The sequence below is a fragment of the Microchirus variegatus genome (assembly GCF_963457635.1).
Source record: "Microchirus variegatus genome assembly, chromosome: 15".
NCBI lineage: Eukaryota > Metazoa > Chordata > Actinopteri > Pleuronectiformes > Soleidae > Microchirus > Microchirus variegatus.
Genome location: NC_139816.1, coordinates 14749953 through 14776804, shown reverse-complemented (window position 1 = coordinate 14776804; position 26852 = coordinate 14749953). Strand labels below are relative to the sequence as shown.

General features: G+C 39.9%; 2 protein-coding genes across 3 annotated transcripts in view; one reads left to right on the top strand and one right to left on the bottom strand.

The window, feature by feature from the left end:
* Positions 1-123: 123 nt before the first annotated feature.
* Positions 124-2046, top strand: sec61g (SEC61 translocon subunit gamma; the record flags this gene model as incomplete). 2 transcript variants are annotated; one of them, XM_083901378.1, is made up of 3 exons in its annotated part: positions 124-203; positions 597-700; positions 852-958. In XM_083901378.1, exons 2-3 carry the CDS (start codon positions 607-609, stop codon positions 956-958), a joined length of 201 nt encoding a protein of 66 aa, XP_083757504.1. In that variant the 5' UTR covers positions 124-203; positions 597-606. The 2 variants fall into 2 exon arrangements, 1 of the variants encoding a protein (XP_083757504.1); XR_014593016.1 differs by lacking the exon at positions 124-203 and adding an exon at positions 1881-2046 and having other exon boundaries at positions 662-700; positions 852-954.
* A 901-nt stretch (positions 2047-2947) lies between these two features.
* The window catches only part of tpk1 (thiamin pyrophosphokinase 1), a gene marked incomplete at both ends in the record, with an annotated part of 54068 nt that continues 30163 nt past the window's right edge, over positions 2948-26852 (bottom strand). The window contains 2 exons of the mRNA XM_083901555.1: positions 2948-3093; positions 23223-23331. Of these exons, the coding sequence (XP_083757681.1) occupies positions 2948-3093; positions 23223-23331 (255 nt within the window). The remainder of the gene's footprint in view (positions 3094-23222; positions 23332-26852) is intronic.

The window sequence follows — 26852 nt, the reverse complement described above, 5'->3', positions numbered from 1 at the left end:
AATAGATATTATCTATGCACACAGCCCTCCCAGCCTGTAGGTGGCGATGTGCTTAATAATTTAAACTGCAACAAAAAAAGAACCAGCGACTCACGCGCATGCGCGTTTAAAGTCTACGTCAGCTCTTCTCTATCAAGCTGCCTCAAAGCTACGTGGCTCTCTAAGCTCTGACTGTCTTCTCATCTAACACGACCTCAAAACAGGTAAGCAGAGCGCGGTTTTGGAAACATTTCTTTTTATTTCCAGAATAGTGTCACCATTAAGTCTAACAGATTAACATTTCCCCTCCACGTGAGGCCTTTGACTTATATTTGTTGTATGTTTTAGTCAGGCTTACGTCGAGTTGATAGCTTTTCTTACTGTTGCTAGCTAGGCGTAGTTAGCGGAGATGAACTTAAACCATTTTAAATCGGGGATTTCTGTGATTCAAACGTTATGTTTTTTTATTTTTTTAATTCTAACGTGGTGAGATGCTGATAAATGTTGTCGCTGAATGTTATGTAGTGGACATGGAAAGCTTACTGCTGCTAAAGTCAACGTCACCACTGGAAGATGTTCAAGGTTTAACTCTGATGTTCTTTATTTGCTGTTTACAGCCCAAACACCATGGATCAGGTAATGCAGTTTGTTGAGCCCAGTCGGCAGTTCGTGAAGGACTCCATAAGGCTCGTAAAAAGATGCACAAAACCCGACAGGAAAGGTACAATCTCATATTTTATCTCCCCTTGTTGTTTTTGTTATGTCGAAATCATGTCTGTCGAAGTAAAATCATCCCAGTTTTAAGATGAACACGTTAAATGGCACAGTAAGTAGTTTGTATGTTGAGCCTTATCATTTCTGCCTCTTTACAGAATTCCAGAAGATCGCCATGGCCACAGCCATTGGTTTTGCCATCATGGGTTTCATCGGTTTCTTTGTCAAACTCATCCACATCCCCATCAACAACATCATTGTGTAAGTGGCAGAAATTTGTACATTATTTACAGTGAAAACCAGGAAGAATTAAAGTGTATTTTTGTGTTCACAATCTGACATGATCAAAGTCGGAGAGATAATGAAACAGTTGTTTAGTGCTTTTAGCCCAATGTCTCAGTGATGACTAGTCGCAGAGGGAGAGGGGGGTTGGGGATGTCCAACTGCCCAACTGTTCATTCTACCACTAAAACACTCCAATCTATGCTGCAGAATAGGGCTACAACTAATAATTACTTTCATAATAGATTAACTTGATTAATTGATTAGTAGTTTGGAAATGTCGATCATTGTTTCTTAGTCCATGGAATGATGAAATGAATGATGAAACGTCTTGTTTTGTCCACAACCCAAAGAAGGCATTTCATTTATAAAAAACACACTTTAACAAATTCATTGATTATCAGAACACATGATTTATTTAGTAATGGATCAATCATTGCAGCCCTTGTTACAGAAAGACATGTGCATTTAATTTCTCACATTCATGATAAACACTTTAAGAAACTGGAACTTCAGGTAGTTTGTGTGTAGTGTGTGTTCCATGGCATCAAGAGGCTCTTGTTTTCAGATTCCCTGCTTAGTGTTTTAAATTGTGTATATTGCTAAAAGTAGGACCTAACATCAGGTGTGTTTTGCAACAGACTGTTCAGTTTTATATCGAAGGATACTATGTTGTTTTGATTGACTGCATTTAATGGGTTCCTTAATGGGCATTGAATAGGAATATTACATTATATTTACTGTAAATGCATGATAATTACTTATTAGTTGAGTCTTAATATCAAAGCAAATATAATATGTATATATGATGGAAATATGCTGAAGATTTGTTTCAGTGCATTGGAAATGGACTTGTTTAAAGTTCTTCAATCACTAACACTGTTTTTCTGTGTTTTTGTCCCTAGTGGTGGATAAATCCTGGACAAGAAAGAACAAACTTCAATACCATGTGGGGGCGGTGCTGTAAAGTGTTTTTGGGCTGATGTGATTTGGTTAGAAGGGTTGGCATTTTTACATTCTATGCACAACATTTTTATTTTGCTGTGTAAATAAAACAAACGGAAACCTACAGATGTGTCCTGTTCTATGTAAATGGACTTAACTACAAAGTGTTTTTCTTTTTTCCCACACATCAAAAATACGAACACAGATTTTCCAGTTGTAGTGCACGTGCGAGGAAACTGGAGAAAACCCTTGTGCGCATGGGGAGAACGTGCAAACTCTATACACTTAGTTGCGAGGCAACAGTACAAGCCACTATTCTGAAATTTCCCCTGTCTGTATGTAGTTTTCATGTTTTCATTTTACTCCCAAAACACTCCATAGCTATTTTAAGACAAAACACTTTGTACAGTGTTATAGGAATTTGGTCTGGACGTTCTCCAGAGTCTGACATTCATATAGGAAAAACGTAGTGATGGTGTGGGGCGGACACGTTCATAACGGCAGGAGGATGTCCTGGTGGATCCAAGCAAGTGGGGGTGTCACCTGGCTTGAGCATACAGGAGAAACTGACCCGCTCGCCTGCTGTGGATTGTCCGGAGCTTCTCTTACTGTGTTCTCACATGAGCTCATCCCTGTCATTATCCACAGGTTAGACAAAGGAGCTTAGTAGGAGAGTGTCTGGAGCCAACCCTGCATATGGAGAATATCCAGGCTTCATTGTATTTCTGAATGCAGCAAGGGAATGGTGCTTTTGTTCTACTGTCAGGAAAAACAAGCTGGTTTTCATGTATTTTGATTAGGTACTGAGAACTTTTTTTTTTTTTAAATTTGTGTGAGTGTTAGTCTCTAAATTGACCGTAGGTGTGAGTGTGAGTGAATGGTTGTTTGTCTCTATGTGGCCCTGCGATGGATTGGCGGACTGTCCAGGGTGTACCCTGCCTATCGCCCAATGTCTGCTGAGATAGGCACAGCACCCACCGCGACCCTCTGGTGGAGGATGAAGCGGTAGATAATGGATGGATGGATGTTAGTCTCCATTCGTACGAATCCCCATGCTCCAAAGTAGTGGTTGGTCAGTGATCACAGTCACAGGCTTCTTTGGGTTTCCGGGAGCAACAGACTCGTAGGTGTTGGAGGTGCTCACCAGCTTTCCAAACTGCAAGACTTGATTATCTGGACGAAAAAGACAGACATGTCGTTAATGAAGCAGGCGTTTAAAGAAAGTCAAATTATTCAGTGTAAATTAGTATGACAACTTTCAATGTCGTTTCTATTGCTCGGCACAAGAAAGCCTTCATAGATGAGAGGTGATAATTTGAGAAGCTCCGAAAGCAAGGTGACATGGTCCCTGACATTGTCTCTCGCACAGAAATAAGCTGTCTGAGACCCACACGGTGTTCACAGCCAAAACCACACACTGAGCACACTCCCGCTGAAGTGTTTAGAACTTTTGTGGACAAGAATCCTTCAGCTGAAACAGTGCTAGTGACTGCTTATATAAGGCTTTGTTGATATAAGCAGCATATTGAAGGATGGAGAACTCTTCAAGGAGACGGCCTTTCAGTCAGTCAGTCAGTCAGTCAGTCAGTTGAATTGACTGAGCTGAAATGACACTTGGTCAACACTGACCTCAAGTGGTCAAAACGGGAAGGTCTGCATTAACGGTTGTGAGGTGCATTAAATTCTGCCCATGCCTGAGTGGTCAGAACGTCTAGAAGGCTATGGATTTAATATCATAACGTTCTGCTGAGTGTATTAATTTGTTTTATAAGATACAGACCGATTTTTTTATATGCATTTATTGATTCATATGGGTTGCAAACACTCACTGAGCGCTGCACTATCATTGGGTAGATTCTTGTAGCATCTTATACATGTTTTTCAGAAATAACTCGATTAAATTTTAGCTGTTTTGATCTCATTATGAAGGTTTTCCTGCTTGGTGTTGAAATTTCCGTTTTAAGATTAATGCAGAGAGTGGTACAAACACAGCTGGAAACTGTGGGGTGAGCAAAGTTTTCTTTCCACTTGTCAATTATTTCTGCCCCGTTTAAAAGCTCTTTTTCATTATAATTTGCGTGAACAGCGTAGTTGTCTGTTCTCCTGAATATATTACACCTGGGCAAATGACCTAAAAGTATAAATCAGTTAAATCTGGGTCATATCTTTGGATTTTTTGGGTCTAAATGATTAATGGAATGAGTAAAAAAACAATGAAATAGTAACGTGTCACTGATAAAAAATATCTAAAGCCAGAACTATTTTTTGTGGCCTCTGTAAAAATGTATGAGATAAAAATTTACCCCATGGGTATTTCTATTTCTGTTCTATTTCCATGTGAGAGCAAGAGCTTTTGTTTGCATGTTTTCTTATTTCAAAGTAGCACAACAAATGCTCTTCTCTCGTAGAGAATATAGAGACCAATTAATCACACAACCTGTTTACGCCTCAAACATCATACAGTACATTACACACTGTTAACCCGAGCCAACGCCCGGTAAAAATAACAGGATTTTATAATTATGTAAAAATATTATTGGTGAAATGACAAAGAACACAAAAGAACAAAGAATGAAGCAAATCATTTTGTCCACAGGCACCTATAAGCACATCAAACGAGGACAAAAAAAAATGGGCTGCTTCAAAGACTGCTAAAATAAGCATTGTAATAAGCCGGTTTGACTGAAAACGGGGAGGAAAACAAGAAGTTAAAGTACTTAATGATTAAGTGAGAACAAAGCCCCAGTCATGACGAGCATAAGGGGATATCAGAGAATGTTTGTTAAAGTATAAGTGTAAATATATTTCTCTGGAGTGGCAGTCTAAGAGTCTGGGTAAAGTTGAGGACATTTACTGTAGTTGTGTGAACACGTACATAAAAAAATGTAACGGTAAACAACAATTTCTATTTAAAATATGGGCTGAATGATTTAAGGAAAGTATCTACTTTTCTCTCAGATATTGCAATTTTGAATTGCGATGCAATTTTGTTTCGAGTCAAGCTTCACTTTAATATCTGTGGCTTGTTCTCAAACATGATGAAACTTTACCGCAAAAGATACCATCGAAATATAATGTGTTTTAAAGCAAGGATGGAAACTTGTCGCTATGAATTGTCCTCTAAAAAAACCCCCCCAAAACATTGGCATAAGGGTTCCAAAATGCTCACATTGTTAAAGGAGCCATATAATACCCTATTTCTCCAGGTTAACCTAGTTCCCTGGTGTCCTAATGAACATGTCTGTGACATGCTTTGGTCAAAATACCATAAGGAAGAAGCACCACAGCAGTTCAATCACCCTGCCAAAACAGCCCTGTTCAGGACACTGTTTAGTAGTATCTCTTTAGGTCCACCTTAAAAAAAAAAGTACAATTAAACTTAAGGGACAGGAAATGACATCAGCTACAGAGGCTACTGGGAGCTAACAGCAGTTAGCATTTGGAAAAGTGATCATTTGCAGGCTCTAGCAGGCTCATTGCCGTCATATATAACATGTATCCACTGAACAGATAACTCCTCTGAGGCTGGAAGTTTGTGTAGGACTCTGTGCTGCACTGTGGAGCCAAGAATGGAACTTTTCGCGGACTTCTGGTTTTCGGATACCGTTGCCCTCGCCAGCACTCTCTCGTGTATTAGGTACAAAGCAGAGCTCCGCGAGACAACAATTCCAGGAATTTAGCGTATTGTGACATCCCAGTGAGCGCGGAAGTCAACATCGTGTGTTTTATCTTAAAAAACACGAGTGAGTCAACTTTTTTCACACTTTGCTGACTGAAATATAAGGACTTAAATGATTGAAAAGTTTATTTTGCATAATATGTCCGCTTCAAACAAGTAATTATTACAATGACAAAACAAACAAATCAATAAGTAAGTAAAAATTAGGAATATCATTAAAAATAACTAAAACCCTATAAACATATATCTAATATAAACATGATCATATGATTTTCATCTGAAATTGAGCCATTTTGGTTATTTCATTTACAATTGCACTAAAGTTATATTATTATTAGGGCTGTCAAAATTAACGCATTAACGCACTTTCTCACTTTCATCGCGCTACGAGTAGACGTGCAGTTTATGAACAGGCAAGGCGGCGGGCAACTGCTTGGGGCCCCGAGCCGATAGGGGGGCTCCCGACACTCGGACTTTAATGCATCAGTGAGCAGCCGCATCGCCGCCCCCCTTAAACAACAATGGTTGATTTGCATCGACATCGCAGTAGGAAACCTCCCTACAGGGGCCCGACATCACCTCACGTTAACCTGTGTGAAGTTATCGTTCTGCAAGTTGTAAATGAAGCTGAAGGAAAATGAAGAGGAGTTATCAATCAGGTCGTTAGAAGAGGAAGAAAAAAAGAGGATGAAGAAAAAGAAAGAAAGACACACAGTCGTAAGTGGCGCTACTGGCGCAGATAATGATATAATCAAAATATTAACAGTCATTGTAACGGGACACAGACAGCAGCTAACATTAGCGTCAGAATGCTAGCTGATGCTAACGCTAACTAGTAGAAGCAGTGCTTCAAATGTGCTGATGAGAAATTTCCTGCGGTGGGTTTAGTAAGAAAACTATTTAACTTCTATACTTTATATTTTGTTTATAATGTGAGTTATTTACAGTGCAATGTATAATCATAATAATAATCATAATAATAATGAAAAAAGTTATTTACAGTATTTTATTTTTTCTATATATTTATATTGTCTTATAATGTGGGTTCTTTACAATGTAATGTTTAATTTTTACTAAGCTTGTATAGGCTTTTACAAGTTATTTACAGTATTTTATTGTTCTTTACATTTATATTTTCACATACTTTATTTATCTCTCCGTTCCTAAAACAATATAAAGAGAAAATTAGAATTGTTCTGGCATATTTACGAATGGTAATTAATCGTGATTAATCCACAGCTACCCTGTGATTAATCTGATTAAACATTTTAATCTTTTGACAGCCCTAATTATTATCATAACATGATAATATTTTAAATTCTAGTTTTAAAATTATAGATCTCTGTATTTCTGGCTTTTAAGATATTTGCATAAAGTTTGTCATCGGAAAACAATAGTGTACAGTTTATACCTGCAACTCTTTTCTTAGAAGACACCAAATCAGGTCCTTCAGCCAGCTGCATAAAAACCTTCCACTGATGCTTTTATCTTTGCCATAAAATAAAATGCCATAGTATGCATCCTTCAGCACAATGTGTGATTACAACTGGAGAGAGAAAAGGAGATACAGACAGTATATTCTGGGGTGAAAACTGATGGCTGTTGTACTTGAGACCTGCCACCGGAGGCAGCAGAGCACAGCGACAGAAGTAGTAGGAGCAATGCATTGCTCGGCAGGAACGGCTGAGTGGCATCAATATTTACAAGCACACATCATCTGTCTCTCATTCACACGTCCATTTACAAGCAAGAGCACACACACACACACACACGCACGCATACACACACATTTGTGTGTAAACGCTTTCCTGAGCTCTTTACTTTACTTTATTGAGGGCTTTCAGACGGCTTCATTAGTAATCCCCTCCTCAAAGCTGATACCGATCAATAGCGGGCCCTGCTGCAGAGGGGGGACCAAAATGAGCGCCGCACCCTCAAGTGATAACAATGGAGATGTTTGCTGCCTGTAATTGCATTTCCAGCGCTACAGCTGAAAGGGCCCGTCAGCTGTAAGTAGACCATATTTACACAACAAATTACCCCAGAGAGAGGGCGGGCGAGGGGGAGGAGAGATTTGTACACACTCGCAATGCACTGGACAGGTAGAGGAGGAGATTATGGTTGTTGGGGGCCATTTTGTGAATGAGAGCAAGGTCTGCTGTCGCTAGATTTTGAAAGACACATTGCAGGTGCTGCAACAAGTATTTTTTAATGCAGAAACTTGGAACCTGGTCTCAATCTAAAGCTGTTATTAATACTTAATAGACAAGAATTATGAAATGTTTCCTTTGGACTCAGTTTATTTATTCACACTTTGCTTTTGTAGCAGCTGTTCAAAATGATTTGTCTCGTCCAATTTCCCTAATTTCCCTCGCTGCCATCTTTCTGAGCTGGAAGGAACTCACCGTTACTGTCTTGGATATGAATAGACGGATCAGTATTGAGGCAAGAAAAGTCAGCCCATCTTATCGTGAATTATTTAGAATATTCCTGCTAATTTGACAAATTATTTGTGTTTGAGGAGAACACACAAACTGATATTTTGACCAGCAAGAAACACACACTCCTCTTTAACACCACTTGTCAGTGACAGGCAATTTGAAGTCATTTCATCAGGAGGTAGATCCTGCTCTCCTTCACACCAGTGGGCTTCAAATTCCATCACGCTTCACAGTTTGATTGCAAAAATAATTTTCTATAAATCTTGTTTGTTCAATACCCAGCTGTCCAATTACTCAAATCAGTTGAAGGTACAAATGTGTTTCACAGTCGGTGCTGGAGTCGTCTAACCTACCTGGACAAATGAGAGAGGCTTAAATCAACCGGACAATTATTGTGACTAGACTATTTTAATATAAGGAAAATGGAATTCTACTTGGCCAATCACAAGAGAGAGGGAATCACAGAAACTGCAGAAGTAGATGGTCTCATTGAGAAACTACTATTTTGACCATGAAAACAAGCTAATGTTTTTACCATTTAACCCGGCTCAAAGCCATCTAAAGCCTACCCTACACAAAAGGATAATTGGCCAGATTTTGGTCCCGATCTGGCTCTTCCGACAATCGTGAAACAAAAAGATGATCTGGCCAAGTTGTCCTGAAGTGTCATCCGATGCATCTTCTCGATAAAAGCCAAGATGATTCAGTCTTCTCAGCACAAAACATCGCACATACAGCGGCTATTAACTGACATCGCCGACAGTCCGCTTCCATGTCCGCAAGTCATCCTAAATCCCTGGAACCCCCCCCCCCCTTGGAAATCGTTTGATTATTTGCAGTGTGTGCGTCTTGACTGGATCGTTTAATCTGTGCTTTCTCAAGATTAAAACATTGCAAATCAGTTACAAAGCCAAGTTGATTCCGTCATCTCAGTACAAAACATCGCACATACAGCGGCTATTAACTGACAATGCCGACAGTCCGCTTCCATGTCCGCAAGTGATCCTAAATCCCTGGAATCCCGCCAGAAATCGTTTGATTATTTGCAAGGTGTGTGCGTCTTGACTGGATTGTCTAGTCAGGATTAAAACACTGAAAATCAGTTACAAAGTTCCTTGCGTCTGTGGTCTCCCATGTTTTTAAAATCGAGGTTTAGTTACACTCTAAGGTCGAAGATGATCAGGCAAAACTCTTATTTCTAAACTTGGACTTAGATGTCCAAGTTTAGATTGAACGATTTAAACTCAAAATTATACGACTCTCAGTGAACAGCGATCACAGTCCATGAAAAAAAATAAAAGTTATTACAAATAATGTACCAGTAATTCACATTTTAGTGGCGATAACACCAGCAAAAAAAAAAAAGGGATTCCTTCTAAAAAGCATACAGCCTCTGATTTCAATACAGCAATGCCACCCTTTCTCTATCTGACAATCTCCTTATTTGAAAGGCTATTTACTGGCCATGACATGAGCCAGGCCATATGCACTGGCAGGGTTAGCACCATCTGCAGTGCAATGATAGCCGCTTCCATTAAATGTTTATGATGGCACTGGTGGGATTGTCCAAAAGAGCGTGAGGTGATGGACACTGTTCAGGCTTGCGTCGACCCTGCAGATAAGAAAAGCTGGAGGTTGTAAAGTACAAAATGGCTGCAGAATGAATGATGCATTTTGATATTGGGAGGACGACAGAGGAGATAGTTCATGGATTTTGCTCAACAGAGGGTTTGAATATATAAAAATATATCGAGCTGCAGATGTGTCGTACCTCACCAAGCAAAATTTGGATGATTTGGAAAACAGCAACTAAAAATAAGCATCCTCTCCTCCTGAAACACTGGGGGTCTCGGTTGACTTGTTCGCTTGTCACCAGATTTGATTGACAGCTTTTGCACCAGCTCAAATTAACACTTTTCAACAAACAACTAAGGTGTGAAATCCCAATGCTCACTCTTAACCCTAATAAGGAGAGGGCTGCAGATGGAGACGGGCGCTTCCACCCATCGCATTGTTTGCAAATCCCAGTTGTGTCCAGTGAAACTAATACAATCACACTTATTTTCTGACTGTGCTGTATGTCAAGGGCAATTTTGAATTCACTATCTTGCCCAAGGATACTTAGTCATGGATGAGCCAAAGATCGAACCATCAACCTCCCGAGTGTCAATCAATGCAGGCTACAGTAGGTGCAGTAACTTGCAAATCAACCACCGATGTGTATTGTATTTTGTTCTTTGCTCATTTTTATAAAAGAGGTTTTCTGTTTATTTGGTGCAAATGCAGCCACCTAGTGGTGCCCTATAGGAGACAACGGCACAGGACTGAAATTCACACAGTGCTCCTGTTAATTTAATAGGAGACAGGTGTGGACAAGGGTTGTGGAAAGACGCAGATGAGAAACAGTTCTCAACTTATGTCGTGGCTTCCTTCTCTTAGTTTCTAAAAAGCCACATTAGACACTTGAATAGGACCTCAAAACCTAAGTTGCTTATCATTTTAGGATTTTTGTCTCCTTTGTTTTGATTTGATTTTGATTGTTGTAAAGGCCTGTTTTCTTTGTTGAACTATCATCTATTGTTTCATTTGAGTGACCCAAGCCGTTCCGGCATCACTCCAGCCTGACAAGACAACAATTCAGCGCAAATGTGAGTAAACAAGAACACTCAAAAGAAAATATGTTGGGTAATGTCCTATTCAGAGCGTCTAAAGTGGCTCTTTAGAAACAAAGAGAAGGAAGCCACGACAAGGTTATACTGAGTCGGTTCATCTTTGAGCCATAACTTCAGTTGCAAACCAGCACCCTGTCTTGTTTAAATAGCAAATGTACTTGCGAGTTGGTCTTTAATGAGGTGTGGTCAGGTGTGTAGCCATGCTTAAGGCAGCGAGAAGCTATTTACTTTGGACCAACAAAAAGCTGGTCTGAAATCAGCGGTGCAGTAATTCACTGTTATTTTAGGAACCGTGTTCTTTCTACTATGTATGTAGATTTTTAAAATATATGTGCCCTGTGTGTTTAAAATGACGATACAGGATGGGTTGTATTTGGTATTTATAACGTGTGTGTGTGTGTATGTGCATGCTCTCTTACTCTGCCTCCTAGAGATGGACTGCAGCTCCACCAGACTTACAGGCAGCAGTTCACATCAGGCTACTCTTCATTCCCCCCACTTCATTCCCCTCGTGTGATGTGCACAGCATCAGGAATCTACAGATCCATAAATAAAACCATAAAACAGCAGTTTTCCCTCCTGCTGCCATACTGCAACACTACAGAATACATACACTTTTCATTTCCCCCGCTCTAAGACCTTGGCGAGTGGGAGCGAAGGAGAGAAGGAAGATATGAGAGGGAAGGCAGTTAAGAGAGGAAATGGGGGAGGCAGAAGGGCAGAGAGAGGCGGCATGGTGTCGTGGAGGAGTAGAATGAGAAAGAACACGAGTTGAAAGGCATTATGAAAGAAGAGGCAAGACGGAGAGATACAGCAGGAATAAATTAATATCTTTAAAACACCAGGCGAGAGCAGCAGAAGAAAAACATCGTCAGGGAAAGGAAAAAAAAAAAGGAAATATGAAAAGAATAGAAGGTCAGGGTGCATGCTTGCATCTCAAGAAATACAAGGAACAGGAGAGAGCTTACAGTAGAGATGTCTGCCTCTGGCAGGGACACTGGGTAAGACCTCACTGAACCAAGTTTGTCAGACACATCTATCTGTTTGATTACGTGATAAACTACATCACTTTGCCCTCCTCTGAAAATAATCCTTCCCTCTGTTTAGAATGCTTCCTGAATACTGAAAGCTCAGAGTGTACACCCTGCTAAAGTCTCGAGCTGCAGCGCTTTATCTCGGCGCCAGAACAGGAAAAAAACACTTAAAAGGGCGCCATGTTTTTGCCCTGCAGTTGCAAATTCTTGGAGAGTTTAAACCATAGGTGTCAAAGCGATGAAATCTTGAAAATGTCTGCTTCTTAAGTCAATAGTGCAAGGATTAGTAAAGTATGTGCTATGTGTGTTTTCTTTCAAACCCAAAGGGCCTGAAAGGAAGTCTGCGTTCAGCTTTTTCATTCATTTCCAGTGAGGGAAACGGCCAATAACGTGCTAGAGATCTTCTAAAAAAGTTAACAAATTAAATGTTATGCATTCCAGCAATGATTACTGGCTAATGAGGCAACATGCTGCATGTTTGAAGTGTCAAAACACTGCCTGTTTGAGTTACCGCTGTATATATTTAGAATGTAACGAGGAATATGGAACGGGAAGTCATGTCTTAATTCAAAACTGTCGTTTACATGCCGGTGTGTTTGTGAAGGCTTACATTTCATAAGCAGCCTGCTGTCATTAACAGTGAAAGCAAGCTTTCTAATCTTAGTCAAAGTTTACTTTTAATTATGCTTTTCCATTGCTTCAGCTCTCTGACAGACTTTGCTCCTAGAATCCATCTGTGTGCACATTTATTTCCCCTTTATTTTCAATCAAACTTTGCACCTGTCCACCTTGGATTTGTGCGTGTTGTTCTGTCTCATGTTGCACACGTTTAGCATTTGGGTCGGTGAGTGTGTTCACAGATGCTGGCTTCTTGAATTGTTGTGTGTGTGTGTTTGTTTATGCAGCAGCTGAGTTAAGAAACCCCATCTGGTCGGTCATTTAAAAGTCTTTACCATTATGATGATAACTGGAACGCTGCATTGGTAGAGTAGGTGTCACTGTAGATAGAGTGCAATGGAAGCAAATTAATTTATCAATGAATACAGCGCATTCAGAAGATAACTATTTCACTCGTTTCACATTTTGTCATCTTGTTGCTTTAAGCTGAACTGAAAAAAATTCCTATTCCCTGATCTATACTCCTTACTCTCACAATGACAAATAACAGTCACATTGACGTATGTATTTAGATCCTTTGCTATGACACTTACCAATTTAGCTCATCTGCCTCACATTTATTCTTCATTGTTTTGAGATATTTGTTCACCCTGATGTCAGCTTGTGGTAAATTTAACAGATAATGAAAAAACTGCACAACTGCCTGTAGAGTTCACAGGAGAGAAAGCTATCAAACGATATTCTAATGCATTAAAGTTTCCCAAAAGCCACAGTGGACTCTATAATTCTTAGAAAGTTTGGAACAACCAGGATTCTCTCTTAAGCTTCCACATCAGGTGTGGAGATGATGATCATGTGATTTGACTCAAAACGGATGTGACTGTCAATGTGATATGATTTAAAATTTCAAAAATGTTATCAAAATGAGCTTTGCGGTCAAAGTAAATAATTAAAATTATATCATAATTTTAATCTCTGTCCTCATTCTGCAGGTACCTGTCACTCCTGGGCTGCAGGATCCAGATCCAGTTGTGAGTAGGGATGGGTAAGATTAAGATTTTAATGATACTACTACTTTTATCAGTACTGCTTATCGATCCAGGGCTTTATGGTACTCTGATTTATTCTTTTTAGGAGAAAAAATGAAACAAAATAACTAAAGAATGAAAATGCTTTTATTTGTCCTAAATAGTTTTTTTTGTTTAAATGTGGTGAACTTTAGCGAAGTGTGTTTGCTCATATTTCCACCCTTTAAAAGTGAAACTGTTATTGCACTTGAACGACTGTTGTTTGTGTCAATTCCAGTGAAATATATCCAGACTTTGGAACGCATAGCTCCTTCCATTACGACTCTGTGACACTGTGTGTGTGTGCAGCCTGTACAATACAAAAACAAGACGGAGACACACACCGATCTCTCGTTATGTGAACAACCAAAATCTGTCCCAGACTAAAGGGCAAAGTTGTTTCCCCAAATTGACCGTTAGCAGCACCGCTAACATCAGCGCTTAGCGATATTACGGTACTTTAAAAAGGTATCCTCGGTGGCCAATTTAGTTACCGGGTTTCGCTACCCATCCCTAATTGTGAGGCTATTACTATTAGTCGGGGTAGTATTGTCATTAGTATTATGCGTTGATTAAAATTTCTCTTTTACTTTCAAGACTATGTGAACTGATGGAATTTTCTTTTCCTCTCACTATAATATTGTCAGGTTTTTGCCTTACTATGTAAAGAGCCTTGAGATAATGTATGTTATGATTCGGTGCCATACAAATAAAAATTTATTTGATTTTGAAATGCGGGCTTGAGGCTATAACCCCCTTGCGTATGAAAACAATTTTATTACACTATTGCCATATAGAGCCATTCAGTGTGTTTGTATTATGTGATTGCTTCCTTCCATTTTATTCTAATCCTTGTTTTGTAGACAACATTCACCACAGAGATAAAATATGCGGCGTTCTTCTGTTGCATTCACTCGGGTTAATGCAGTTGCAAAATTTGCAAAATGCTCTGGCACTTTCAAAAATACTGTATGCCACCACGCCACATGGCAGCCGTTCTAGGCTCATTTGCTGCCCCCAGTTTTGATTGAATGTGTTATTTGGCACATACTTCTGGGCGCTGTGACATAAAAACCAAATCATCCAGGACTAAAGTCTTAAAGATTATAACTTCACTGACTCCAAAGAGATGAAAAACAACACTGAAGATACGTTTCGATATAATAATAACCGTAATGCAGAGAATGCACTGCGTATTGCTTTATCAATACTAAACTGATTTATTGCACAGCTCGAGTGTCCATATGTGATTGTTTTAAGGTTTTGCTTGAGCAGGCTGGATAGAGTTTGACACTTGTTAGTGCACGGATATATGAGCCTGGTGATGCTCGGGTTATAAAGAGCAGGAGTGGAACCAGAGCTGTGAAATACTAGCAGCTTATTTGCATATGAAACTGGATGAAAACCTTGAAGAGGAAAACCTCCTCAGCCTTCCTGTCATCAGCAGTGTGACAGCCATTGTTCATAGCCCAAAGAAGTTTTTCTCAGTCTTTGTCACATGCAGAGCACACTTGCACGCGCGTGCACACACACAAGCAGGATTGCACAGCAACTCTTCTGAGGACACTGCACTGACTTCTAGCCAAAACAAAACATTATCCATAACCTTAATCACAACCAATTAATGCCTTACCCTAACCGTAACCTAACTACAATTCAGATCTTAGCCCTAAACCTAACCAGTCCCTCAGATTCTGCCTTACTAGGACCCGGTTTTGGTCCCGACAGTGTCAGCATTTATGCCAGAAAAGGTCCTAAAGTCCTAAAAAACAAAATACAAAAACATAAAATATAAGACACCTTCATAAACCCCCCTACCAAAATACAATTATATGAATAGGTGTCGAGGGACACTTCCCTGCAGTGAGTGTGGGTGCATGCAGGTGTGTGTATCTGTGTGGGTGCATGCGTCAATGCAGGAATGCAGAGTCCCTTGACAGCTATTCATATTTGTGCAACACGACAATCCATTCTAAGCCCAAATTGTCATGATTAAGCAGGCTCTAACATAAGCCACAACCCATATCCCCAGTCTGAGCTGCTGCAGGATGAGACCCTTCTAATTTTAAGAAATGAAATTGAAGAAAGCTGAAAAGTTCTGTCAGTCACAGACCTATTTTTGAATTGACCTTCATACCCATAATGATCCATTAAAGCTTTGGTCTCTACCTGTTGTAATAAAAGTCCACAAAATGCCCAACAGCTTTTGACCCCATTTTACTTTTAAGGAACATAATGGATGGCTGCCAGTGAGTGGCATAAAAGGAAACCGTTGTTTAAAGCCTCAAGCATGTCGTGGCCATTTAAACTGTGGGTGCCATAGCTTCGACTGAGCCCAACAATGTATTTCAGAACCACGGGAGCCGTGTTTTGTGTGACAGAGTTTGGATTAAAAGTCGCAAAAACTGTCATCAAGGATGATGAATGAGTCAGCAGAGGCTTCCGACTCAAGGCTGAACTACAAAAACAGGTTACCACCAAAGCGAAGTTGGATTACATATGGTAATGCTAACAAAGAAAGTCTTGGAATGCAAGCAAAAACAGCTTAGCAGGTATTAAAATGCACACTTGGTTAGACTGGATATTGCTCTATCTTTAAGTTGTCCTGTGATAAAAGATGATTTGCAAATAAATGCAGCGTCACAAAATAACAAACCGTTTCCCTCTGATGTCAGGCTGTTTAGTGCGGCTTGTCAAAAATGATAACTCTCAACACATTAAGGCTATATATTTTACTTAAAGCATACACAGAGCATTAAAATTATGGAAGACAGCTGTTTTGAAAAGCAAGAGGCAACAGATTTAATGCATCAGCCATTTAAACTGCGCCCAGAGTGCTTGACAAAACGTTCAAACATCTTATTTTCCACAACTCTCGTTCACCGCACGCCTGTCTGTTAAGCTGCTTTTGATCTTTTGTGAATGAAGGAATACGCTTTATAAAATTATTTTAATGTCTGTCAAGAAAAGTTTTATTTCCCAAAAGTAGCTTTCACACCATACCTCTCATGTAAATGTGCTGAAAAAGACGACAAATGCAATATCCATTAGCACAAGGGAAGAAGAAAATTAAAAATAAAGAAGCCTTTCAACAGGTTCTGGCTTTAGTACAGTACTTGACAAATGAAAAGGCCAAGTAACCAATAGAGAGTTAATGAATCTGTACAGAGTCTGGCTAAATAAAATATGTCAATCATGATGCGCCACATCAAGGTTTCAAGGCCTACATAATCTACAAGGGACCCCCTACCTCTGCATCAGGCTCCCACACCTGTGCTGCATCTCCCTGGAATCCGGTATCAAGACGGCTCAGCAGGGTGGAGGCAACAGGTTACATTCACTCTGGATACTTTTGCACATTTAGTATTAATGCACTTTAAATAAAGAAGAGGTCTGTTCAGCTCTGAAGTGGAGAAACAGGGCTTCAGGAACTGTGCATTTCAAAAGCACAGATCACAGTAAACACATTCATAATTACTGAGCTGAATCTCTGATCTTAAATCTTTCAATGAAGCAGAATAAATATTCCCTCAGCATTTCCTCTGCCTTTTATTAGAGATCGGCTGATGCAATATTCTGTATCTGTAGTGCTCCGATACTGGTCAAAGTCACTGGTTTGGATAGAAAAATCCCTTAAAAAGAGATCTGTGCCACAGGTGGACCCATGGTAATTTGCCATGGGGAAAAATACACAACTCCTTATATGGACATCCTTGGGTTGTGTGTTTATAGGTCAAATATTCTGGCTTTAAATTATGCAATTTCTTTTGTCTTATGTGTTGTTGAGTCAAAGTTATGATTAATTTCATATCACATTTTTAGTTGTGATATAAAGTAGCAATTTTTGCAGAAGTCACAAAATTGACCGTTATTCTTCTCTTTTTGTTCATAAAATCGAAGTGAACTTTGAACAGCGACATATTTCCAAATTTCACAAATTCAATCAGATTAGAAACATTTTGAGTACTTTTTGCTCAATTGTGCTTGTATAGTTTCATATAAGGTATAGTATATAAGACAGTCGACATTGCACATTCTTATAGCTCCTGTATGTTTAAACATAGTGATGGGTTAAGCACAGGCTGCAAGGAAAGAGATGTGCTCCACCAAAATAATGCTACCAGAATGTGAGTTAGGAATGCACGTCTGCCGTGCTGCAGTGATCATGTGAGCTGTGTGGACTGAAAAAGTACTGTATCTGACTGATATGGGTACATATGCTGTGATGTCACAATTTGTCTACTTTTAATCATTACATTAATTATTCAGCAAACAAATAACATTTTAATTATGGGGGAGTTTTTTGTTTTTTTTCTTTCTTGTGGGTGAAAATAGTGAGTCAGCAGGAGCCCTTGAATAAATCCATGATAACAGAGAGTCCAAAGAATACTCAAACCTCCAAATAACTGTTGAACATTCAGCTATGCACACACTCACATAAACACAATGTGATCTGAAGGTTGCTGTGCTGGAGCTGAACGTGTCCGTGGTTTCAGGTGGCTGAATCCACTCCTGCTTTCAAGGCTGTGGAGACTCAATGACATCCCTTTATGTCAGATTAATATTACAGTGGTATCTTGCTGTGGGCAGCCCAGTGCCATTTATTTTCTGCAGAGGTATAGAGATAGGGCAATGGGATGCACAACAGCAAAGAAAATGAGCAAGGAAATGAGGATTATGGCTGCTTATTGCAAATGAATTGGTGACGGTCTTAAAAGTGTCACTGCAGGCAAACCCAATGAACAATGAGAGCCCGGCCCAAAAGTGCTGGGTTTGGATTCATGTACACATGCATGACTAATCAAGAGTGATGAGATCCTTACACTTATTTTGCATTAAAGTCTAGTTTGACCCTCATGTGCCAAAAAGAATGCACATTGTTAAGTATTCTTCCTGATACTACATGCTCTAAATGTAAGTAAAAAAAAACAAAAAACCCTGAATGCAGGACCTTTTCCTTGACAGTTTTTGACTGCAGTCATGCCTGAAGCCCCAACAACACTTATTCCGTCCTTGTGCTGAATGATCAGACATTGAGAAATTCGGAACGACAGCCCAGGCCGTGCTCTGACCATTTCATATTGAATTTATGAACAATCAGCAGGCTGCTAGCATACATATCATAGCTGGGGGCAGTGACTTTTGAACTATGAGCTAGGCAGGTGAAAGCTGTGCATCTCTGTGCCTCGGTAGGATGTGATGGACTGTCACAAGATGTTTGAGAGGTTTCTCTTGGTTCGGGCTTTACATGCAAAAGACTCATACTGAAATACAAGAATCTTAAATAATTTACAGGGACTCATGTAATACCAGGTTTCAGTGCCCATTCCGAAGAAAGACTGAAGTTTCATCTTGCAAAAGAAAAACTAGCGAAAGCACTCGGAGAGAGCAGACCTCAGCCAAGGCAGCTCAGTGCCTACAAAATACACCCTGCTGGCGCGCCTGGGTTGTGTTGTAACCAGTAATAGCTTCTATGGATCACGGTCAAAATGTAATCACTTGTTCGTGGTCCCATTGCGGACATTTCCTGAAAATGTCATCCAAATCGGTCCATGACTTTTCGAGTTATGTTGCTAACTAACAGAAAAACAAACTCCAGCGAAAACATAACCTCCCTGGCAGAGGTAATACGCTTTACAGTTTTTTTCTGTGTGGCAATTTCCATACATGATCAAACCTAATACAGTCAGCTGATCTCTTTGATTCATTTTGCCATCTATCCGACATGTGTAAACATGTACAGTTGTAAATGTCAACACTGGATTACATACATGTGTGGAACTGAAAACAAACAAAATAAAGACCCCCACAGATGGTCACTGTATGAGTCAGTCCAATGGAGAAACACATGCACTGCGTGAGATTTAGAATAAGGACAATGCGAACGAACAGTCGAGACGTCACATAAAAATGTAAAAGGTTCTAGCAGCGGTAGCCGAGGAGAGCTAAAATGAATACAGACAGAAGAAAAATGTTTAAATAAAACACAAAGACTGTGGGGGTTTTAGAAACTGTTAAATTATTGACTTAAAGTTTAAAGGTCCGACGGTTTATTTCATAAGACACTATAAAAATACACATACATCTTAAGATTTCTAATCTAATCTTTTCCTATTTCTTATTCTTCCAGGACCACCAACCCCTGAGCCAGCAATGTAATGCTAACTTAGACTTAATTTGGGGTTGACATTATTGGGGGGGGGGGAAATCGGAGAGTGTGTTCCAAACAACAAGAGACTTTGTGGAGCCAGAAACAGACGCTCTCAAGCATGTCCAGGCAGATGTCACGGGCCACAGGGAAACTGCTGTCGCAGTGAGACCAGGGCAGGAGGAGACAAACCATCCTTGACCACAAGTAATCGTCTCATTTGTCTCAATCAAATTGTTTGAAAGAAGGTAGATGCCCGGTTAGGGCAAGACTACCATGTGTATTATTTAACAAACTGCACATGAATTGCAGGTAAAGCCTTTTACTGGCCTTTATTCTGTTTTGTCATAAACATTTTTAGATCTGATTTAGACGTATATACTTGAGAGAGCCACAGTATTGCTGTAACAATTCTATTATAACCACAAATATATATTTTGTTATTGCAGAAATCTGTTTTGACTGTCTCATCAAAACTAGCACTCAAGAAAACCTATGTCAAAGAAGGCTGCAAATCCAAGGTTGATGGTAAGTCTGTCTTAAGTCTCAGCAGAGAAAAAGGTAAAGTAAATAAATCATCAAAAAAAGTCAAACCATAAGAGATATATCACTTGCTCTGCTGTGCAAACACCTAACATGTGATATCTCCTGTAATCTGATATCAAATAACTGAAACAAAAACAACTAATGGGGGCAGAGGAGCAGAAATAAATGAGGAAACCAGGCGGGAAAAAACTTCTCTATTCGAAGAAATAAATCACAAAGAATGTTTTATTGCAAATTGACAACATTACTGTTAAGAATTGGTGTCCTTCTGTGCATGTGCCGCCATACGAGCTCCCACTAAAAGCCCCTCAACACTTTCCAACACTCCATAATCCTGCTTTCCCTGCTGTGTGTCAGCATCCTCAAACATCAATCCAGCCAGAAGCCTGCCACCAGGTCTCTTTTACTCCCGCCTATAAATCATCACATCACAACCTTTTATTCACCCTGTTCTCTCCCTTCTCTCCCCAAATCCTTATTTTCTCTCATGTTTGACGTTTTCCTGACTCAGCCACCTCTACCTGACTCCTTTTACTTTGTCCCCATTCCTACAGCACCTTCTGTTCTCGCAGACATTTTGCATGTTGTACGCTCCATTGTGGTTGGGTGTTTATTGGGTGATCAGAACTCGATTCTATCGCCTACTGATTTGACAGAAAAAACACGACCAGCCATGCAAATGGCGGTTACTTCAATTACCTTAGACATGGTCCCCTTAAATGTATTGTTTGTCATTGAGTGAAAACATTAGATTAAAATAGATTAAAACATGAGTGACATGTTTTATCCTTTACTTTAATTGTTTACACATAAAATGGCCCGCATCTATTTTTGGTTTTAGGGTCACTTGTATAGACTGCATTTGTTGATAATAAGATAGACTCCCATCAAGGCCACAGAGCTCTTTGTGGTAGAGGGCAAGCCATTTCTGAAAGCACAGCCAATTGAACATAACAAATGCAACAAACAAAGACACTTCTGGTGTATTAAGCTTTTGAGCAGGCCATCGAGGACAACATCAGTCGATGATGAAAATGGTAAGATTGACGTCGCTGACATCACCACCATCTGAGGGTAAGGGTAACCATGACTCATCATTCAGAGAAGAACAGGAAAGCAGAAACGCAGAGATAAAAATCTGATGATTGAAAAAAAGATGAAAAGGGCTAGATTGGAATTTGCAAAGAAGTTTATGTATACTGAAAAATGTGAAGGTTCTGGAAGAATGCACAGTGGGGAGAGATAAAAGCTCATCTGTGTGAAGTAGGGTGAAGGTGGCATCACGGCTGCTTCAATGTGACTCACAATGGCAGCAGCAGAAAAAATTAAGAATGACACAGAAACATCTCGTTTGCTGATTAACAGAGAACTGCATCCAGACCAGGAGGAACCTCATCTGGCAGCAGGACTTGGGAGTCCAATACCTGACACAATGGAGCACCATGGATGACACGAGGACAGCCCATACTCCAACATCAGCAAAACGATGTGAGTTAATATCTCATAAGTTTCTAAGAAAGTTTGCTCTCCGTTTCCAACATCTGCTTCCTGGTAAATATTTGTCAATATAAGTTTCTAATTTGATTTTGTAACGCTTATCTTAAAAACCCCAAAAAATGAAGAAGAAGCCTTTATCCAGCTCCTTGAACATACAGTACACGCTGTGTTTGGTTAAAGTTTTCGATGGGCTAAGTTGAAAGAAAGTGAACACATGACGTTATTAACTGAGACAAAGAGCACTTCATCTCATCAAACACACTCCCTTGGAGTACCACAAGCAGAAAAAAGCTTTGTGGAACAACTGTCTGCTCATTGCAAATTTATGCTCAGGATCCAAACAATATAAATCATTGTGGAATTATACTCTTTAAAGCAAGAGTCTAAACAAGCTTGGGATGCAAGCGAAAAGCCTCCGTTGGGCTATTGTTGTAATGGCTGACAACCCCAAACTCTTTCTTTATAAGCTCATACATTTTTCATCACAGAAACACTTTGAACCCAAGTACAGGGGATCATTTCAATGGAATTTTTAAGAGTCGAGAGTGACACAGCGTTGATATGGGCTTCCCTGGACAAACAAATGCATAAATCACTGAATAAGGAAATTACAAGATGCACCGTAGCCACATGAACATTCATACCTGCATTACTCGCAGAAAAAGAAAAATACAAAAACAGGTAATCCTAATTTTTTATTTCATATTCTGGTCTTTCTTTCCAACCCCAGAGGGAAATCATTACTTCCAACCCTCTAAATATGCATGTGATTAATTATGCAGCTTGTTATTACTAGCTAATCTGCACAGGACTCTCATGTATAAAGTCCCTTTCAGTACCACTCAGAAGACCATCTCACAGGTGTGGCGCTGAGCGAGAATACAATGCACTGGCTGTGAGTGCACACGGGGGTATATTCAAACGGGTATACAGACGTGCATTACAAGCGTGGTCACAAAAGCGTGCATGCGTATATGTACAGACTCCCAGAAAACAAACACGTGACCGTACATACACTGCGAGCGGACACCCACCACGAATCAGACGCATCATCCGACCCCACTGACAGAAGGTACAAGTTTCTCTCATTTGGCCCAGAGTTTGGGCTGTGCCAACTCATTAAAAACACAGCTGGTCATAAGCCCTAGAGTGCAGTAGGACTACAGGGTTCCTCAGATGGGTGTGTGATTGGATTTTCAGTCTTGAAGTATAGAAAATCGCTCAGTGTGGCATGTATGTGTCTTCAGCATGTGGAATTTGTTAAAAAATGAAGCCCCATGGGATTGAAGCAAATCGGACGCCTCTACTGTACAATGCCTCATTAAGTTCAATGGGCGTTTGTCCAATAAATGCTTTTTTTCACATGCTAAATGTCCCTTGTGATATCAGCACCATTGTCAAGAATTTGTTCTCACATCACATTTAAATCACACATCCTACATCTATATAATGCTCTTTCACTTTGTATATCTATGTGGTGTAGGTTCTTATAAAGTATATTTGATAAAAAGGTAATTCCATAACATGTTTTCGATCCTACAAATGAGTGACTGATCGTGTACTGCGGCATTATTCAAATACTGCAAAAATGGCAACTCACCCAGGTTCCATTTGAGCCCAGTGGTTGTTGTTTGGCACGCTCCACCTACTGGAATGAGACCACACCAGTTGCCCTCCAGACCCGTGTTCACTCCAAGTCTGTGTCTGCCCTGCTGACACAATATGAACGGGGAAATTTCAGAGTCACCGACAGGCTAAAACAACAAGTAGGAAAATCATTTAAAGAAAAAGTCAATGTACAACTGAAAAGGATATGTTCCTATTTTGAATTATAAAAAAATGAATGGATGCTCGGTCTTTTTATGAAGCTCTACAAAAATGAAAGTGAACTGAAAAAAAACAGGATGAGAGAAAAAAAAAGCAGGATTATCAGATATAGAAGGTGCAAGGTAGTGTCAGATTCTTCTAGCTGAATGAAGAATTGACTCAATACAATAGTTATAATAGTTTTAGTTATAGTTATAATTTTACTGGCAGTAAAAAGGACATGGGAATGTTCTTATTCATAGCAGAAAATAAAAACTAAATAGTGTTACAGCATACCAAAAATGCCAGAAATTTGATTATTACGTATCATCAAGACGAAACAGCGGCTCACAGTACAGTGTTTCAAAGACGAGATGTGTTGACAACTAGAACTGACAAAGGATCATGCAGGCACAGACCACATTGACAGACAATTAAAGGGTAACTAAACCCTCTCTTCTAAAGCTAACTCTGCCCAATGACTGATTTTGAAAAATGCCAAGAAGTGGGCTGAGAGCGGAGTGAGGTAGAGTGGGGAGCAGTGCAGGTCATGGCGTGGTCTGGTAGCGATATCTGACGCTGGAGATTCAGCCGTGCGAGACGAGCCTCTCACCGTGTTTCAAGTGGTGGCGGGATATAGGCGATGAGGTGACACCTCTGACGTTTATAAAAGAGGGGAGGAGTCAGGGACAAACCAATGGCAAAATGTGTTTATTTGTAGTAGCTGGTGTTTGACCAGAGAGAAGCAGAAGGAACGCTTACTTTTAACACAACATGTATCGTTTTAATACTTTACTCGAAACCGTGAAGATCTGCACCTGGATCAATAATCGACACTGCGACATATCCATATACAGTGGTTTTGACCAGAAACGAGTGGTTTAGGGGTTTAGTTAGGCTTTAGGAGTTTGAAATCTTGATGGTGTGACATGTTTGAAGCAGAGCCTCATTAGCTCGGCTTCCTGGAGCTGCAGGGCCAGAGGGAAGGAATGGTGTGAAAATTCTAAGCTTTGGAGCTTTTTCGTATGAACACAGTCTCTTTTGGTAAAAGACAGTGAACAACAAATGCATTTTCACCTGAAAATGAAGGATTGCAGATCACCTGTTGTGTTGCTGCTGTGTTGAGAGACTTGGCTTAAGCTAAGAATGCTTAACTTCCTGTAGTTATAAGACCAGCTGGTCAGTAGACCAGGTTTTCAAAGTTTCTTGGTGACTATAAATTGCAGTGCTATGATATAAACCTGAGGGGACCATATTTTCCAGGATATGTTACACATTTTAATTACATTTTAATTGAAAATATAATTGTAACATTGAGTCTTAAATGCTTTTTCACACACCTGCATTAAAAAGACAAATCATACTGGCAATAAATGCTAAAATAATAAAAGTAATGATGCTAAAAATCCATCCATCTTAAACTGCTTCTCCGAGATTGGGCTGCTGGGGCAGCAGCTCTGGCAGAGAGCCCCAGACGTCCAACTCTACCTTGGGGAACTCCTCCCAAGGGAGGTGCCCCCATGGCATCCTTACCAGATGCCCAAACCACCTCAGCTGGCTCCTTTCCACACAAAATCTGGTGTTTTGGTGGATACAGTTCAACACATTTAAACTTTACAAGCAGGAAACAAGAAAGCATGCATTTATAGCAGGTCAATTTGTTTAATTCTGTAAAATGTATTTGTGCATTTCTTGTTGAGTTGTATAGCCTTGCATTTAATTGCAGTACAGATCTAAGACCATCTAAGGCAGTTCTGTAAATTTTATATTAATGTCGCATGCTGATTTTCCCACAGAGCGCTACTTTGATCGAGTTCAGCGGATGTTGGGGTCCGTGAACATCCCACAGGTACTGCACGCTTTATCATTTAAATCAGCTCTTTAGGTTTCCCTGCTCAAAAGGGCATGAGGCAAACAAGCTTGTAGATTCGGCTGTGAGTCTCTCTCTGTATTCATCCCACAGAAACACTTCTCAAGCATGTCCAGGGACTGTGCTTCTCACTTGAGGAATTGTGGAAGTCTCAACCGAAAGAACGACAAATTGTGAACAAACAACACAGATGAGTGTAAGTTTTTTTTTTTTTTTTTTTTTTTTAAACAGTAGCATCACTTTGGCAAGTCGAGTCTCTGGATGAACACGTCTGTAGCCAGTCTTCCGACACATAATTTAATATAAGACATGAATTATTATAATGAGCCAGCTCTATAAAACACAAGACCTCTACATTTTTCTGAAAGACAGTAATAACATTTTGAGAAACAGGCATAACAACCTTGATTGGCTCTAAATCATTCCGGGACAAAGAAGAAGGTCTCACAAAATGTTCTAAAATGTGCAGATTTAATGAGATGTTGCTTTTAAGAGCATACTGTGAGGGCGACATGAACTATATTTTTTATGTTAAATTTGCAAAATTGACACAGGTGCTAATTTGTCTGTCATTCCGGAAAGCTGTGACATGGAAGTGTTGACTATATCACTGAATCCCCAAAGCTATAACAAATCTGTGATTGCGGGGAATACGGGTGGTGGGGATATTTGGTGTAAACACTTCAATTACAGATGTAAGTTCAACAAGAAGCACGGGACCTTTCAAAGGTTGTATTCACCTTCATGTTGCGGCGTTTGCGTTCATCAGTTACTGACGAATTGAAGGCGCATTGACAAACGAGCTTAATTTACCCTCACTGAAGTAAGATTAATTGGAGGTGTCGGGGTATGAAGCAGCAAATGACAACACGCCTTTGGAATAATGACGAAGTGGGGGGGGGGGTGTGTATGAGAAACAAGTTTACATATTTAACGTATTACAAGGTGTCGTCAGAAAGTGTGACAGTAAGCTGTTTGTCCCGAAGATCTCGCAAATTAACGGCACAGGAAAGAGAAGTAAGGTTAAAAAAGAGCAGTGTGTTCTCAAACGGGAGGCTGCTCAGCCCACTTGTAAATTCAATCAACTGAGGAGCATGAGAAAGTGTCTGGCATTGGGGAAAAACAATTTGGGAGCAAAACAGACTCTCTCTCTCTCTCTCTCTCTCTCTCCCTCCCTTCCTCCCCCTCCCTCGCTCTCATGCACAACAGTAAATTGGGGCACCATAAGAGCAGAGAATTGTATGTGTGTCTGTGTGTTTGAAGTGATTACTTAACAAAGAAACAAAGTGTTCAACACTCCAATCAAGGTGGAGGCAGAACAAGGCAGAAAAAAAACATTTTTGAGAGAGAACAGATAATGAAGAGAGCGAATGGGAGAGGGGTGATTAGAAGGGGAAGGAAATATTAGAACAGCAGAGCAGCATGTAAATCAGGTCCTGAGCCTTGTGTGTGTGATTTTCATATGCAACTAATCAGAGGGATATATTCACAATATCCATCCATATTCTGTTTCATGCAATGTGAAACGATGGGAAGCAGATACTTAAAAACTCA